At 38.4% G+C, this 13,759-nt stretch overlaps 3 protein-coding genes across 6 annotated transcripts in view; all 3 read left to right on the forward strand.

The window, feature by feature from the left end:
• The window catches only part of LOC135126294 (protein MTSS 2), a 63,123-nt gene extending 54,681 nt beyond the window's left edge, over positions 1-8,442 (forward strand). Inside the window, exons 4-17 of one of the 4 annotated variants that reach the window (XM_064052231.1) lie at positions 104-188; positions 529-620; positions 679-914; positions 996-1,289; positions 1,422-1,535; positions 1,644-1,821; positions 1,916-2,103; positions 2,152-2,299; positions 2,346-2,579; positions 2,716-2,802; positions 6,671-6,886; positions 6,936-7,235; positions 7,291-7,547; positions 7,595-8,442. In XM_064052231.1, the coding sequence (XP_063908301.1) occupies positions 104-188; positions 529-620; positions 679-914; positions 996-1,289; positions 1,422-1,535; positions 1,644-1,821; positions 1,916-2,103; positions 2,152-2,299; positions 2,346-2,579; positions 2,716-2,802; positions 6,671-6,886; positions 6,936-7,235; positions 7,291-7,547; positions 7,595-7,702 (2,537 nt within the window). In that variant the 3' untranslated portion in view covers positions 7,703-8,442. The remainder of the gene's footprint in view (positions 1-103; positions 189-528; positions 621-678; positions 915-995; positions 1,290-1,421; positions 1,536-1,643; positions 1,822-1,915; positions 2,104-2,151; positions 2,300-2,345; positions 2,580-2,715; positions 2,803-6,670; positions 6,887-6,935; positions 7,236-7,290; positions 7,548-7,594) is intronic. The other 3 variants (XM_064052232.1, XM_064052233.1, XM_064052234.1) reach the window with 3 other exon arrangements.
• Positions 8,443-8,511: 69 nt separating this feature from the next.
• On the forward strand, positions 8,512-10,268 carry LOC135126296 (dimethyladenosine transferase 2, mitochondrial). Its single transcript, XM_064052235.1, has 7 exons — positions 8,512-9,067; positions 9,119-9,266; positions 9,313-9,452; positions 9,506-9,658; positions 9,709-9,857; positions 9,907-10,035; positions 10,084-10,268. The coding sequence occupies exons 1-7, from the start codon at positions 8,591-8,593 to the stop codon at positions 10,232-10,234; spliced, it is 1,347 nt and encodes a 448-aa protein (XP_063908305.1). The 5' UTR covers positions 8,512-8,590; the 3' UTR covers positions 10,235-10,268.
• Positions 10,269-10,367: 99 nt separating this feature from the next.
• Positions 10,368-11,560, forward strand: LOC135126297 (transmembrane protein 179). Its single transcript, XM_064052236.1, has 3 exons — positions 10,368-10,575; positions 10,623-10,928; positions 10,975-11,560. Exons 1-3 carry the CDS (start codon positions 10,466-10,468, stop codon positions 11,267-11,269), a joined length of 711 nt encoding a protein of 236 aa, XP_063908306.1. The 5' UTR covers positions 10,368-10,465; the 3' UTR covers positions 11,270-11,560.
• Positions 11,561-13,759: the final 2,199 nt, after the last annotated feature.

Below are 13,759 nucleotides of genomic sequence, written 5' to 3' on the forward strand. Positions count from 1 at the left end.
ACTAGTAGGGAGCGGATTTCAGGGAGACGAAGTAAATTTTTATGTTTTTATTATCTCAGTTTTTCATTTATCACGCTTAAGGAGAAATTTCGTTTTGTTGCAGGAGCCACCCGAGAAATAGGAACCGCCCTGACGAGGATTTGTCTGAGGCATAAAGCCGTGGAAGCGCGGATGAAGACATTTACAAGGTATATTTTTAGCCGAAAGAAAATTGCCCCGTTTGCGTCACAAGTGTTAAAATGGCGCTTTTGCGACGGGGTACTTCCGCGATTTTTTTACCCCCTGTTATTTGATTTTCTTCTGGTTCGTTCGTCAGAGCGGCGTGGGCAGTGGGAGCGCTTGATTATTATTGACTCATCCATGTAGAAGATATCAAGTCACACGTGACTAAGTGATGCTCTTTTATCTCGTAACGTCACGTTTTTGTTCATTTGACAAATTAAACTGTAATTATGGGGGACAGCGGAAGGCCAAAACCGCTACCATTTTTTAATGTCGCATGTATCACTATGTCTGTCGCAATTCCAGCACAATCATGGAGTTTCTGATCATCCCCCTGCAAGAGAAGCTAGAAGACTGGAAAAAAACCGTACTTAACCTGGACAAGGAGCACGCCAAAGGTAAACCGCAAACACGCAACCCTCAGCACGCCGACCGCAATCCTCTTTCTCTCCTCAGATTACAAAAGGGCAAGGTCCGAATTGAAAAAGCGGTCCACCGACACGCTGCGCCTGCAGAAGAAGATGCGAAAAGGCGCCGGCGGCGACCTGCAGAAGAGATTAGAGTGCGGCCTGCAGGACGTCACCGAGAGACGTCAATTACTGGAAGAGACCGAAAAGCACGCCGTCAGGGCGGCCCTCATCGAGGAGCGGGGCCGCTTCTGCACGTTCGTCGGTCTCCTCAAACCCGTCGTGGTAAGAACTACAATTAAATTAATTCAAACTTGGAATGGTGGAGGCGCCGGGATTCTCAATTTTGTTGATTGTTTTTTTCAGGATGAGGAGGTGGCGATGTTGACCGAGATGTCGCACTTGCAAGAGGCCGTCCAGCAGCTGGAGAAACACACAGCTGACCCGCAGTCACTGCCGCCGGCGTCCCAGCAGGTCATCGCCGACTTGAAGAGTTCGGACAGCGGCTGGTCGTTCCAGACGCCTCCGTCGTCGCCCTCCAGTCTCGGCTCAAGGAAATCATCGATGTGTTCAATTAGCTCACTTAACAGTTCCTCTTCGGGCAGTTCGAAAAGCCACCACTCGCCGAGCCATCCGCACTGGCAACGATCTTTGTCGCAGGTACTCCAGTTCGTGTTTGTAGTGCGTTTTTTGAGTTTTTCACGGTAGGAGTATGACGACGTAGCTACTTTTAGTTTTATTTGTATGATTTTGTTTTAGTTGTTTATTTTTCTTTTGTTTTTGTGGCGACAGCCTGTAGGTCGTAGTGGTACTATCCGATACATGTCGGTCTCTAGCCAGGATTCTGGATTTACGTCCCAAGATACTTTGTATCCCAGACCTCCGTCGTCGCTTAGTGTTGCACAGGTAAAGAACGAAACGGTCGCGAAATTTCTATACCTGAGTCGAGGTCACAACTGAATATCAATTATCTCTGAAACTATGCATCGTAGCTGAATTTATTTGCTATTGTAGGTTTCCAACATGTCCGAACACAGTAGCAACAGCAGTAGTTCCAGTACTCCGTGCACTCCCTTCCCGGCAGCCGTCATTCCAACAACAACATCGACATGGCCGAACCTGCAGGAAACCATCCAGTTCGAAAGAGCCGCCTCGGCCATCATCAACGACCGTCCGCATACAATCTCGTCAGGTACTGAACGTGCACGATTTTCGCATGAATTTGTTAAACCCACTCACTTCTTTAACCAATCACGTTGCTGTATCATCACACCATCTCATTGCAGCGTATGAAAAAGGTCATCAAAGGCCTCCTCTTACAGTGTACACATTCCAAGCGCCGGAACAGAGCCTTTCGCAGCCTGTAAGTCCAGTCACGTCGATAACGCCGACTGAAAGCAACAGCAAAACTTTGCCGCCGAGAAGTCCGACCACTTCGATCAAGTCCAATCCGAACAAGCCGCCACTGCCAACTGTAAGCCAAAATTTTTTCGATCGAGCCAATCTGACGTACGGTTTGCAGAGATGCTCGTCCTTGGAACGCCCCAGTGGTCCCAACATCCCGGCCAAAACCATCGCAGGCATGCAGGGTGTCCGCGTGCTCCCTCCGACCACCACCGAGCAGGTGTTGATGAAGAAACCGTCGCCGCTTCCAGCTCATCTGGCCAAAAGTAGGTTCGATTCGTATAGTTTACACTTAGTGAGGGGGTTTTTCAGACGTTCCGCAGCCCACCTACGTCAATATGCACGACCTAGCCAGCATGGCCGCCAACAAAGCGCAAGAAACGTCGCTGCCGCCGCCTCCAGCAGACTTCATCGGTTCGCCCGCCAACGAGAAGGCTCCGACTGAAGGTGAGAAAGATGGCAGCACTAGTGAGAGTTCTTTAGAGTCGTCTAGTGGCTACGGAAGTCAGACAACTTTTACCGCCGAAGATCCCGGCCATGCCGAAGGTAAGTTTTCCACGTAACAGGCGAAACACTAGCATGGTTTTACAGTTTTTTTAACCCTGTATAACACGATACCTAGTTTTAACTAACCCAGTGTTTTTACGAGCATGTGTGTGACTATTAGTGTGTGTGTTGTTAGATGTTAACGATTCGGCTATGAAGTATTGCACGCTTCCACGCAACAGTGACCTCAATGCTGCACGAAGAAGGCCGCTATCCATGACAGGTAATGATCATGTGCACTTTTAGTTTTTTTGGGAAGTGGTTAGTTACATTTTTGAGTTTGCTTGGTTAGGGAGTTGGCTTGAAAGATAGAGGTGTTTTTGACAGAAAGGATGCGCAATGTGCAACATTTTTGCCATCCATTGTACAAATAGTACTGAAAAAGAAAATATTTTAGGTTATGTAGCGCAGTGCCATCTGGCGATCTTTTGTGGTATTGTTTCGTAGGGACATTTGCGAATAAATGAATGTTTCATACACCTGGTGTCTGTGAAATTCACAAAAGTTAATATTATTATCTAGTATTTGGTAAGATAAGACTTATTTTGGCAGATGACATATCCTCTAAGAAAATGCGGGTGGGTGGGCGGGACTAGTACTTGCTAACAGAGAATTCTTTCTTATTTTTAAAAGAAAGCATACTCAGGGTCCCTGAGATTATTTTGTATTCTTAAAAGAAAAGACATCAGTGACCTCGAGATTCTTTCGCATTTAAAAAAAGATACCAAGGACCATCGAAAGGGATTCTTTCGTATTTTTAAAGAAGAAAGACATTTGGAGTCCGTGAGATTCTTTTAATAAATTAAAAAGACACTATAGGCCTCTTAGATTCTTTGGTATTCTTAGAGAAAAGAGACACTAGGGTCCTCCGAGATTCTTTCACACTAAGAAAAGACTCTGGGTGTCCTCGAGATTCTTTTGCCATTCTTTAAAAAAACGACTCTTTGGTCCCAAGATTCTTTCTTATTCTTAAAGGAAATCACACTCAGGGTCCCTGAGATTCTTTTGTATTCTTAAAAAAATTGGTCTAAAGAGTTTAGACAGTACTTCCCTCGCTGTCGGAAACTTGACAACTGCATGCCTACACGTATATCAGTTGGGATAGATGTAGTGTAATACTAAGAATAAAATTATTATATTCTCAAATTTTCGGGAAAATGAATTGGGTCGTTTTGAATATTGATTTGTAATAATCAATAAAATAACGAAACAATTTACTCACGTATACGTATCAGAGGCAACTGAAAATTGTGTATGTATAAACATTCTTAATTTAAGATGACAGGCGTAACAGCATACGTGAGAGTCAAACAGAGAAACTGTAAACAAAACGACCATCGGTTTTATTGCTTCGACTTCCGCTTATTATATAAAACATTGGGTTTTATTTTAATTCTTGACGGTGAAATTCACAATTGGTTGATTATAAACATGTCTATTTCACATTCGCGGAACCAAGTGAGCGCATAAAACAAGTGCAGGTCTGTAATGTTAAAGTCGATGTAAATAAGCGTGCTACCCTTATGTTTCAACCGAGTTTTTCCTTTAACAAATTTTGTGTCTACCAAATTGGGTTGGTTGGGGTGTAATACTAATAATAAGTGTTGCCTTTAATTTAATCAATAAAATAAATTGACTTCATTAATTTTTTTGAACCACCTCTTAAGAAAATCTAAAAAATATGAATGGAATGATAAATCACAAGTACAAACTCATCATATTTTTTGCATTTTAGATAGGATTTATTCAGCAAAATTTAAGGGTGACGTCATCAATTTTTTTAGGAGGGATGAACAAATACATTTTGAACAAAAGTTTACCATGCTTATAATAACTTTAAAATATTCCCAAGATTTCAAAGCATTCGGTTTTCTAATTCCTGATTAAATCGATAAAATAAATTTACGCATTCATTAATTTTTTTGAGTCACCCTGTATATGCAAATCGAAAAAATTTGAATGGAATGATAAATCACAAGAAGAGACTCACCATATTTTGTACATTTTAGATAGGATTTTTTCAGCAAAATTTTGTGGTGACATCATAAATTTTTTAGGGGGGACGACCAAATACGTTTTGATCAAAAATTTACCATGCTTATGGTAATTTTAAAATATCTTCAAGATTTCGAAGCATTCGGTTTTGTAGTTCCTGAGTAAATCAGTAAAATAAATTTACGCTTTCATTTATTTTCTTGAATCACCCTGTATATGCAAATCCAAAAAATATGAATGGAGTGATAGATCACAAGTACAGACTGATCATATTTTGTACATTTTAGATATGATTTATTCGGCAAATTTTCGAGCTGACGTCATCAAGTTTTTGGAGGGGATAAGCAAATATATTTTGACTAAACATTTATTATGCTCTTTATAACCTTAAAACATCTGCAAGATGTCAGAGCATTCCGTTTTGTAGTTCCTGATTAAATCAATAAAATATATTTACGCATTCATTAATTTTTTTGAGTCACTCTGTATATGCAAATCCAAAAAATATGAATGGAGTGATAAATGACAAGTACAGGCTCATCATATTTTGTACATTTTAGATATGATTTATTCGGCAAACTTTCGAGCTGACGTCATCAAGTTTTTGGAGGGGATAAGCAAATATATTTTGACTAAACATTCATTATGCTCTTTATGACCTCAAAACATCTGCAAGATTTCAGAGCATTCGGTTTTGTAGTTCCTGATTAAATCAATAAAATATATTTACGCATTCATTAATTTTTTTGAGTCACCCTGTATATGCAAATCCAAAAAATATGAATGGAGTGATAGATCACAAGTACAGACTCATCATATTTTGTACATTTTAGATATGATTTATTCCACAAACTTTTGAGCTGACGTCATCAAGTTTTTGGAGGGGATAAGCAAATATTTTTTGACTAAAGATTTATGATGCTCTTTATAGCCTTAAAACATCTGCAACATTTCAAAGCATTCTGGTTAGCAGATTAAAAATTAAATTTCAAAATGTTTTATACTTTTGATTTTTTTTCCAAAAATCTGGACGTTTCGGGTGAAAAGTCGATTCAGAGTTGTAAACTACATGTGTAGGACTATGTTATTTTATACAATTGAAAACCCATTTACTATGTACAATTTTGAAGTGACGTCATCGCATTAGTGGTGGGGATGATTAGACAAATTTTGGTTAGCGTTTTACCATCTACATGATATTCTTAATATAAGTACAAAATTTCACAACAATCGGTCGAGTACTTTCGGAGATTATCTGTCTAATAAAAATCCGGGACAACAGACGGACGGACAGACGGACGGACAGACGGACAGACAGACGGAAATGGGAGACCTATTTCTTCGTCTTCTAGGGGTCATGAAAGATCGAGAAAACGTAAAAGTAGAGAGTCGGCCGGCGGACTCGATTACAATACTTCCTTTGCTTACGCTCGGGAAGTAAAAATAGACATTTGAAGTCCCTGAGATTGTTTCGCTTTAAAAAAAGACACTAGGTATGCTCGAAATTCTTTCAAATTAAAAAAAGTCACTGAAAGACTCCAGGATTTTTTCATATTCATAAAAAAATACACAAAGAGCCCCTGGGATTCTTATACCATTTTAAGCATTCTTTGACTTTTTTTCTTCTAAAGGAGCGGACTTCACGTGACATGAGCAGAATTAACACGACCAGATTTAACTAGACATGATTTAACCTAAAACAACCTGACCTGACCTTTTTTGACATTCTTAAAAAAGACACTAGGAATCTCCGAGATTTTTTTACATTTAAAAATTCCCCCAACGTTTTTAAAGATAAAGTTACTAGAAGTCCCCGAGATTCTTTCAAATTACAAAAAAAAAGACACTAGTTCGTATTATGTCATCTGTCAGAATAAGTATGACATTTGAATTGTCATTTATTAGATGTACGAATCATTTTATGATAAATGCTATAATCGAATGATACTCAAAAAAATGTTTTTAACTTACGACGACAACCGAAGCACGAGAAATTTTCAAAAACACCATTTAGTCCAGCTTTTTCAATTAGTCGCCTCCTCATTGTCATTTAATCATTGCTACCAACTCACCGGCTAAAAACCCCGTTCTCCTAGCGCTATATTCGACCGGAACCATCCGGAGCACTCTAGCTCGCCGAGCGTCCATGCAAGTGAACAAGCCGCCGCCCCCGATCCGCCGCACCTCTTCCATAACCAATACTTCCAACAACAACCATCCCACTTCGATGGGCAGTCTCGAAAATCTTCCTCCACCGCCGGCTTTTCTTCTCGAACCTTCCCAGCAGTCGCAGCAGCAGAAGCCCCACACAGGTTAGCTCACGTACAGAGACGCGACAAAATCTTACCTGGGAAATTTCAGGTGTCAAAGTTGCCGAAACTGTCAAGGCTTTAACCGAACTGAAACACACCCCAGCTAGTCCCAACTCGATAAGACGCATGTCCGCGTCGTCGCAGTCGATTTACCAGAGTCACGTGACCAGCACCACGCCGACTTCGCAGGGGCCGATTTTGAGCACGTTCCAGAGCCAGACCAAAGTGTCGTACGTGTCGCAGTCGGGGGGCGTCGTGTACGCGCAGCCGTCGCAGGTGCTGGGGGGGAGCCCGACGGCGACGAGGAGGGCGAACAGTTTTAGATCGCAGAGCGCGGACCGAAAATCAGGTGAAGAACAACTGTCACCTAAAAAAATACCAATGTTTTAATTTTGTCAATTTAGGGCCCGTGGGAGTTGGGTCTAATTTCATAGCCACTCTGAGCGCGAAGCTGACCCCTAACCTGAGCCCCCGCACCTCCCGGAGACACTCGGAGGACTTGGTGCAGTCGCCGCCCATCAAGCTGTCGCAGAGGGGCCCGGGGCAGAGCTTCCTCGATTCGCTGAATGCAAAACTGGCGCAACAACATATCAGTAATAATACTCAGAATTCGCAGCATAAGGCGACAATGATTCGACAGCTTATCAACAGCAAGGCTCAGGTGAGTACGGATGGAGAAAAGAGGAAAAGACTGAGTTTTGTTTGCAGCCGGATCCGAAAGTGTGCCACGAGTCGCTGATGGATCAGATCAAGCGTGGCGCCACCTTGCGGCGCGCCAAGGTGATCAACGACCGATCGGCACCGAAGATTTACTGAGAGTGGGTGGGGCGAGAATGCACTTAAGACAATATGTTATATTCCATGCAAATAATAGTTGCTCCAATTTAATGCTTGCTATTATCAATCCGTTAATCGATTAGCAATTCATGTTAAAAACGGTTCAATTAACTTGTTGTAGTACGCTGTCTTATTAACGTCCATCATATAAATCTGACTGAATTATTTTTGTATTGCATAGTCAACATAGTATTATTCTAGAGGACTGATGTTAAGTGTTTGTAAATCCTTTATATGATTATTTATTTATTGCATCTTTTGTTTCCGTATTTTGTTGCAGTGGAGATAAGTGAAACTTGTATTTGTGTTTAGAGAGTTTATGTATATAACATTAAAGGGATAAGTAATATATTACAGGTAGTCGTAAGTGAGATGTAAGGCACAAAATGTGTTTGTACGATGGGTTATTTTAGTAGTACAATGTAATTCGATTTCTGTTTATAAACGCAATTCTTGCTTTGTGAAATTTGGATGTAAGCGCATGAAATTTTTCAAAGTGATAACGATTTTTTATCAATGTATATAAGTCTCTTGTCTTACACTAAATGTATTATCGAGGTCATTGCTGTGTAGAATTGATTAATCATAACATTTCATATTCATAATTGTATAAGGTTCATGTTAAGAAGTGATAACATTTACATATTGAAAGAATGGAGGATTTAAGCAGTTTGCTTACGTTGTGTTGTGTATGGATAAATAAATTTTGAAAAGTAAAATTGTTTCTATTTTACGTCATGAAGTGCGCGGGTAAATTTAAATCTGACAGTTAAAATGACAGGCGACATTTGTTGCTATTGACATAACCTAAAATTAGAATTGTAAAATCACACAAAACAATGATCTTTCGTGAGATTTTTCACGAAAATGAGTTCAAAACACTTGTCACGACACTACGCCAACAAAAATCTCTTATTACAAATATACTCAAGCAAAAGATATGAATCTACAAGTTCCAGTGTTACAATTGAAGCAAACCCAGAAGAGCCTTTTCGCCCAAAGAAAACCACTAAAGTAGTTTCTCCCGAAGACAAGAAATCTCATAAAGTAAAAATCAAGAATTTTTTCCAAAAAAGCCCCCACCTAGCAGCTATCAAGAAACATATTCCGGAAAATTACCTAGCACTCAAAAGAGTGACCCCTCCGGACAATTTGTACCTGATTGATAGTACCGTAGCGAAACAAGCAGCGAGTTACATTATTCCCGGCGTACGAAAAAACCACGATCAAATCATCTGTGAAACGAACGCAGGACTGGGTTTAATAACATCTGAATTACTTGAAAGTGGAATAAAATTAGTACGACTGTATGAAGGCTGTGGCGAGTTTAAAGAGTACCTCAAAGTAACAACTTCATTCTTTTGATATTTATTTTATTGTTAATTTTTATTTTAGGAAAAGTTTAAAGATTTCCAAGGTCGCATAGAATTATTTTCCAAAGACATTTTTCTTTTGCACCGATACGCATACATAGATAAGCAGGATAACGGTAGCAGGGTGGAACAGTTGCTTCAAGGGGTCCCTAGAAAAAACTGGGATGATGGTACGTGAACACGTTGTACAATAATAAAATTAAAAATTTTTCCCAGGTCCTGTAATGACAATCATCGGGTCTTTCCCCAACATGAACTTTGTTCGGTTTTTAATGAAATCGTTAGTTTTACAAAATTTTGTGGTGTCTTTAGGTAGAATCCAGTTGTATGTGTTCATGAGACCTAGAGACTTCATAGTGAGTTCTTGATTTTTTTTTATAAAATAGTAAATCATATTATAATTGTGTAGGTGTTGACCGCTGGCCCCCATTTGAATCTACACACATATCAACGGTCGTCGGTCATTTTTAATTTATTTTTTAATTACGAACTGTTGGAGAAATTTCCCAGAGAAGTTTTTCTTCCCTGGCAATCTTTAAAATCTCAACAAATTCGTCGTTACGTGAGTACTTTGACAGCGTTTTTTCCGTTTTTTTAATTAAAATGCGACAGCCTGGCCAGATCGACAACGACCAAATGTACTTCGTCAAGATCAATTTTAAAAGAAATCTTCCAGTGGCGGCAGATAACTTACTACCTTTTTACTCATTTGTTAATCAGTTTTTTGGTAGAGGAACAACTAAAGTAATTCCTGTGCTAGAGTAAGTATAAATTGTGCACTTAACCATTATTAGCGACATTTGTGATCAGAAAATGGGTTCCGGGCTGCGGACTCGACATAATGTTGCCGAAATTGAAACATAAAGACTATTTTAAGAATATGAATATTTTCACGCAGTTTGGTGAGCTGACGCCGCAGCAAATTTTGTCCGTATTTGAGTGAGTTTTTTCTTTCGAAAAAGTCCAGTTTTAAGTTTGTTTTTGTAGGGAAACCATAAACCACCCCCATTACGAAAAGAGCCACTTTATGAATATGATTGAATCTCACTTGGCCAAAACCGAGACGATTGAAAGCTGTTTGGACGACAACATGCCAGAAAAAACCGCAGACACCTCGGATACCGACCACACCCTTTGATATTTATTACTGTTAAATAAAAAACTAAAATTCAGTTATTTTTGTTCCTGTAGTAGACAACTCTGAATCAAAATATTTCCGAAATCGTCACATTGTGCAGTGACTTTCACGACATTGACATGGCAGCACTGCCGTTTGACTTTGACAGATGCGTCATTGTCATTGTTTAGTAGCGGAACGTCAAACTCGCAACGGATGTTTTTTTGTGAGGCGTAAAAGCAAGTCTTCGTGATGGCTCTAAGTAATATCGTATTACTTAGCCAAATCGCTGGTTACGTGATAGCGTTTATCTTATCACTATGCATCGTGGTACCCATGAGTTTGCACCAAGATGAATTCAGGTTAGTGATAACATTATCAAAACAAACAAGCCAGTTTTGCGTTTCAGGGGGCACTGCTTGTTATTTTCGACTGGGGAATGGCAGGAAGCCGACGGTCAATTGAAAGTCGACTGGGCGTCACAATGTTACTGCAACTACACAATCTTCGTAGGCGTTGTCTTGTGTCTAGTGTCAATCGCCCAGATCTACTGTTTATCATTATTTTTATACAGAGGAACCGATAGTAGCTTCTTGTCGGCATTTTTTGACGTATTGATTGGAATAATCCTGTGTGGAATGACCATAATTGCGGCTTTGATGATTACATTAGGCTTTATGGTTTGGTGCCAGAACATGACACAACGCTTTCCTTCGTAAGTCTCACAACAGTCGCGATTTTCTCTATCTTGGTGATTGTAGGTGTGAATTGGCTGCAGGTCAAGCTATTGATAAACAGGATGGTATTAATACAGCCAACTTTTACATTGAATTGGGGACTGCACAGTTTGGAGTTTGGGGCTCTTTTGCGACATGGGTGGGACTCACGGTTTTTGCTCTATTGAAGTTGTGCCGGTACCACCAACTGGAAAATATTCGGGTTTCTATGTATAGGGAGAGACAGAGGCTTATTAATGAAAATTCGGAGTCGCCTGGGAGTTCGCTGGGGCGCGAATCCACCCACAGTCAGGAGACCACAGCGACGGCTGCCGAGTGATTAGTTTGTGGGATTTTTAAATACCCCTATTTGTTGATTTATGCAATAATACATATTTCACTACTCATACACAGTACGGTTTATCAAATTGTGGGGTTTAATTAAGGAGGTATCTCTCAAACCAAATTAGATTGATTATTGTGATATAGTTAGTTTAGAGCATGTTTACAGCTTAGTTTTTTTGTAGATATGGTACCTACAAATTTACATTGGCGGAATATTTATTTGAGTATATATATTATTTGTACTAGCGATATTTTTTTGGTATAATAAAAAAAATATCCATTGTTATTCAGTTCTTTATTTACCTTAAACAATTTTTCCGGTGATCTGTCATTAACGCGTTTCATTAATGCATGATTTCTCTCTACAAATCATTCATTAATAAGGGCTATTAATGAATGATTTAATGGCTTTGATATAGGCAACCAGATATACATTTGACATTTACACCAACTGCTAGTGCCTGCTACGGTAAGACTGATTTTAGCAAGTGGCGTATCCTTTAAGAAACTTAATTAAATTATTATAAAAAAAATTGGTCTAAAGAGTTTAGACAGTACTTCCCTCGCTGTCTGAAACTTGACGACTGCATGCCTATTGTGTTTTTTTTCTCATTACATTTTTGTAGTGGGAATTTAAAAAAAAATGCGATGACGTCATCAACATTTTTGCAAGGACACGTATATCAGTTGGGATAGATGTAGTGTAATACTAAGAATAAAATTATTGTGTTCCCAAATTTTCAGGAAAATGAATTGGGTCGTTTTGAATATTGATTTCTTATAATCAATAAAATAACGAAACAATTTACTCACGTATACGTATCAGAGGCAACTGAAAATCGTGTATGTATAAACATTCTTAATTTAAGATGATAGGCGTAACAGCATACGTGAGAGTCAAACAGAGAAACTGTAAACAAAACGACCATCGGTTTTATTGCTTCGACTTCCGCTTATTATATAAAACATTGGGTTTTATTTTAATTCTTGACGGTGAAATTCACAATTGGTTGATTATAAACATGTCTATTTCACATTCGCGGAACCAAGTGAACGCATAAAACAAATGCAGGTCTGTAATGTTAAAGTCGATGTAAATAAGCGTGCTACCCTTATGTTTCAACCGAGTTTTTCCTTTAACAAATTTTGTGTCTACCAAATTGGGTTGGTTGGGGTGTAATACTAATAATAAGTGTTGCCTTTAATTTAATCAATAAAATAAATTGACTTCATTAATTTTTTTGAACCACCTCTTAAGAAAATCTAAAAAATATGAATGGAATGATAAATCACAAGTACAAACTCATCATATTTTTTGCATTTTAGATAGGATTTATTCAGCAAGATTTAAGGGTGACGTCATCAATTTTTTTAGGAGGGATGAACAAATACATTTTGAACAAAAGTTTACCATGCTTATAATAACTTTAAAATATTCCCAAGATTTCAAAGCATTCGGTTTTGTAGTTCCTGATTAAATCGATAAAATAAATTCACGCCTTCATTAATTTTTTTGAGTCACCCTGCATATGCAAATCCAAAAATGTGAATGGAATGATAAATCACAAATACAGACTCATCATATTTTGTACATTTTAGATACGATTTATTCGGCAAACTTTTGAGCGACGTCATCAGTTTTTTGTAGAAGATAACCAAATATATTTTGACTAAAAATTTATTATGGTCTTTATAACCTTAAAACATCTGCAAGATTTCAAAGCATTCGGTTTTGTAGTTCCTGATTAAATCAATAAAATAAATTTACGCATTCATTAATTTTTTTGAGTCACCCTGTATATGCAAATCGAAAAAATTTGAATGGAATGATAAATCACAAGAAGAGACTCACCATATTTTGTACATTTTAGATAGGATTTATTCAGCAAAATTTTGTGGTGACGTCATAAATTTTTTAGGGGGGACGACCAAATACGTTTTGATCAAAAATTTACCATGCTTATGATAATTTTAAAATATCTTCAAGATTTCGAAGCATTCGGTTTTGTAGTTCCTGAGTAAATCAGTAAAATAAATTTACGCTTTCATTTATTTTCTTGAATCACCCTGTATATGCAAATCCAAAAAATATGAATGGAGTGATAGATCACAAGTACAGACTGATCATATTTTGTACATTTTAGATATGATTTATTCGGCAAACTTTCGAGCTGACGTCATCAAGTTTTTGGAGGGGATAAGCAAATATATTTTGACTAAACATTTATTATGCTCTTTATAACCTTAAAACATCTGCAAGATTTCAAAGCATTCGGTTTTGTAGTTTCTGAATAAATCAGTAAAATAAATTTACGCATTCATTAATTTTTTTGAGTCACCCTGTATATGCAAATCCAAAAAATATGAATGGAGTGATAGATCACAAGTACAGACTCATCTTATTTTGCACATTTTAGATATGATTTATTCCACAAACTTTTGAGCTGACGTCATCAAGTTTTTGGAGGGGATAAGCAAATATTTT

The sequence above is a fragment of the Zophobas morio genome, unplaced genomic scaffold (genome assembly GCF_036711695.1).
Source record: "Zophobas morio isolate AGI-343-1 ecotype UQ-CSIRO unplaced genomic scaffold, CSIRO_AGI_Zmor_V1 ptg000010l, whole genome shotgun sequence".
NCBI lineage: Eukaryota > Metazoa > Arthropoda > Insecta > Coleoptera > Tenebrionidae > Zophobas > Zophobas morio.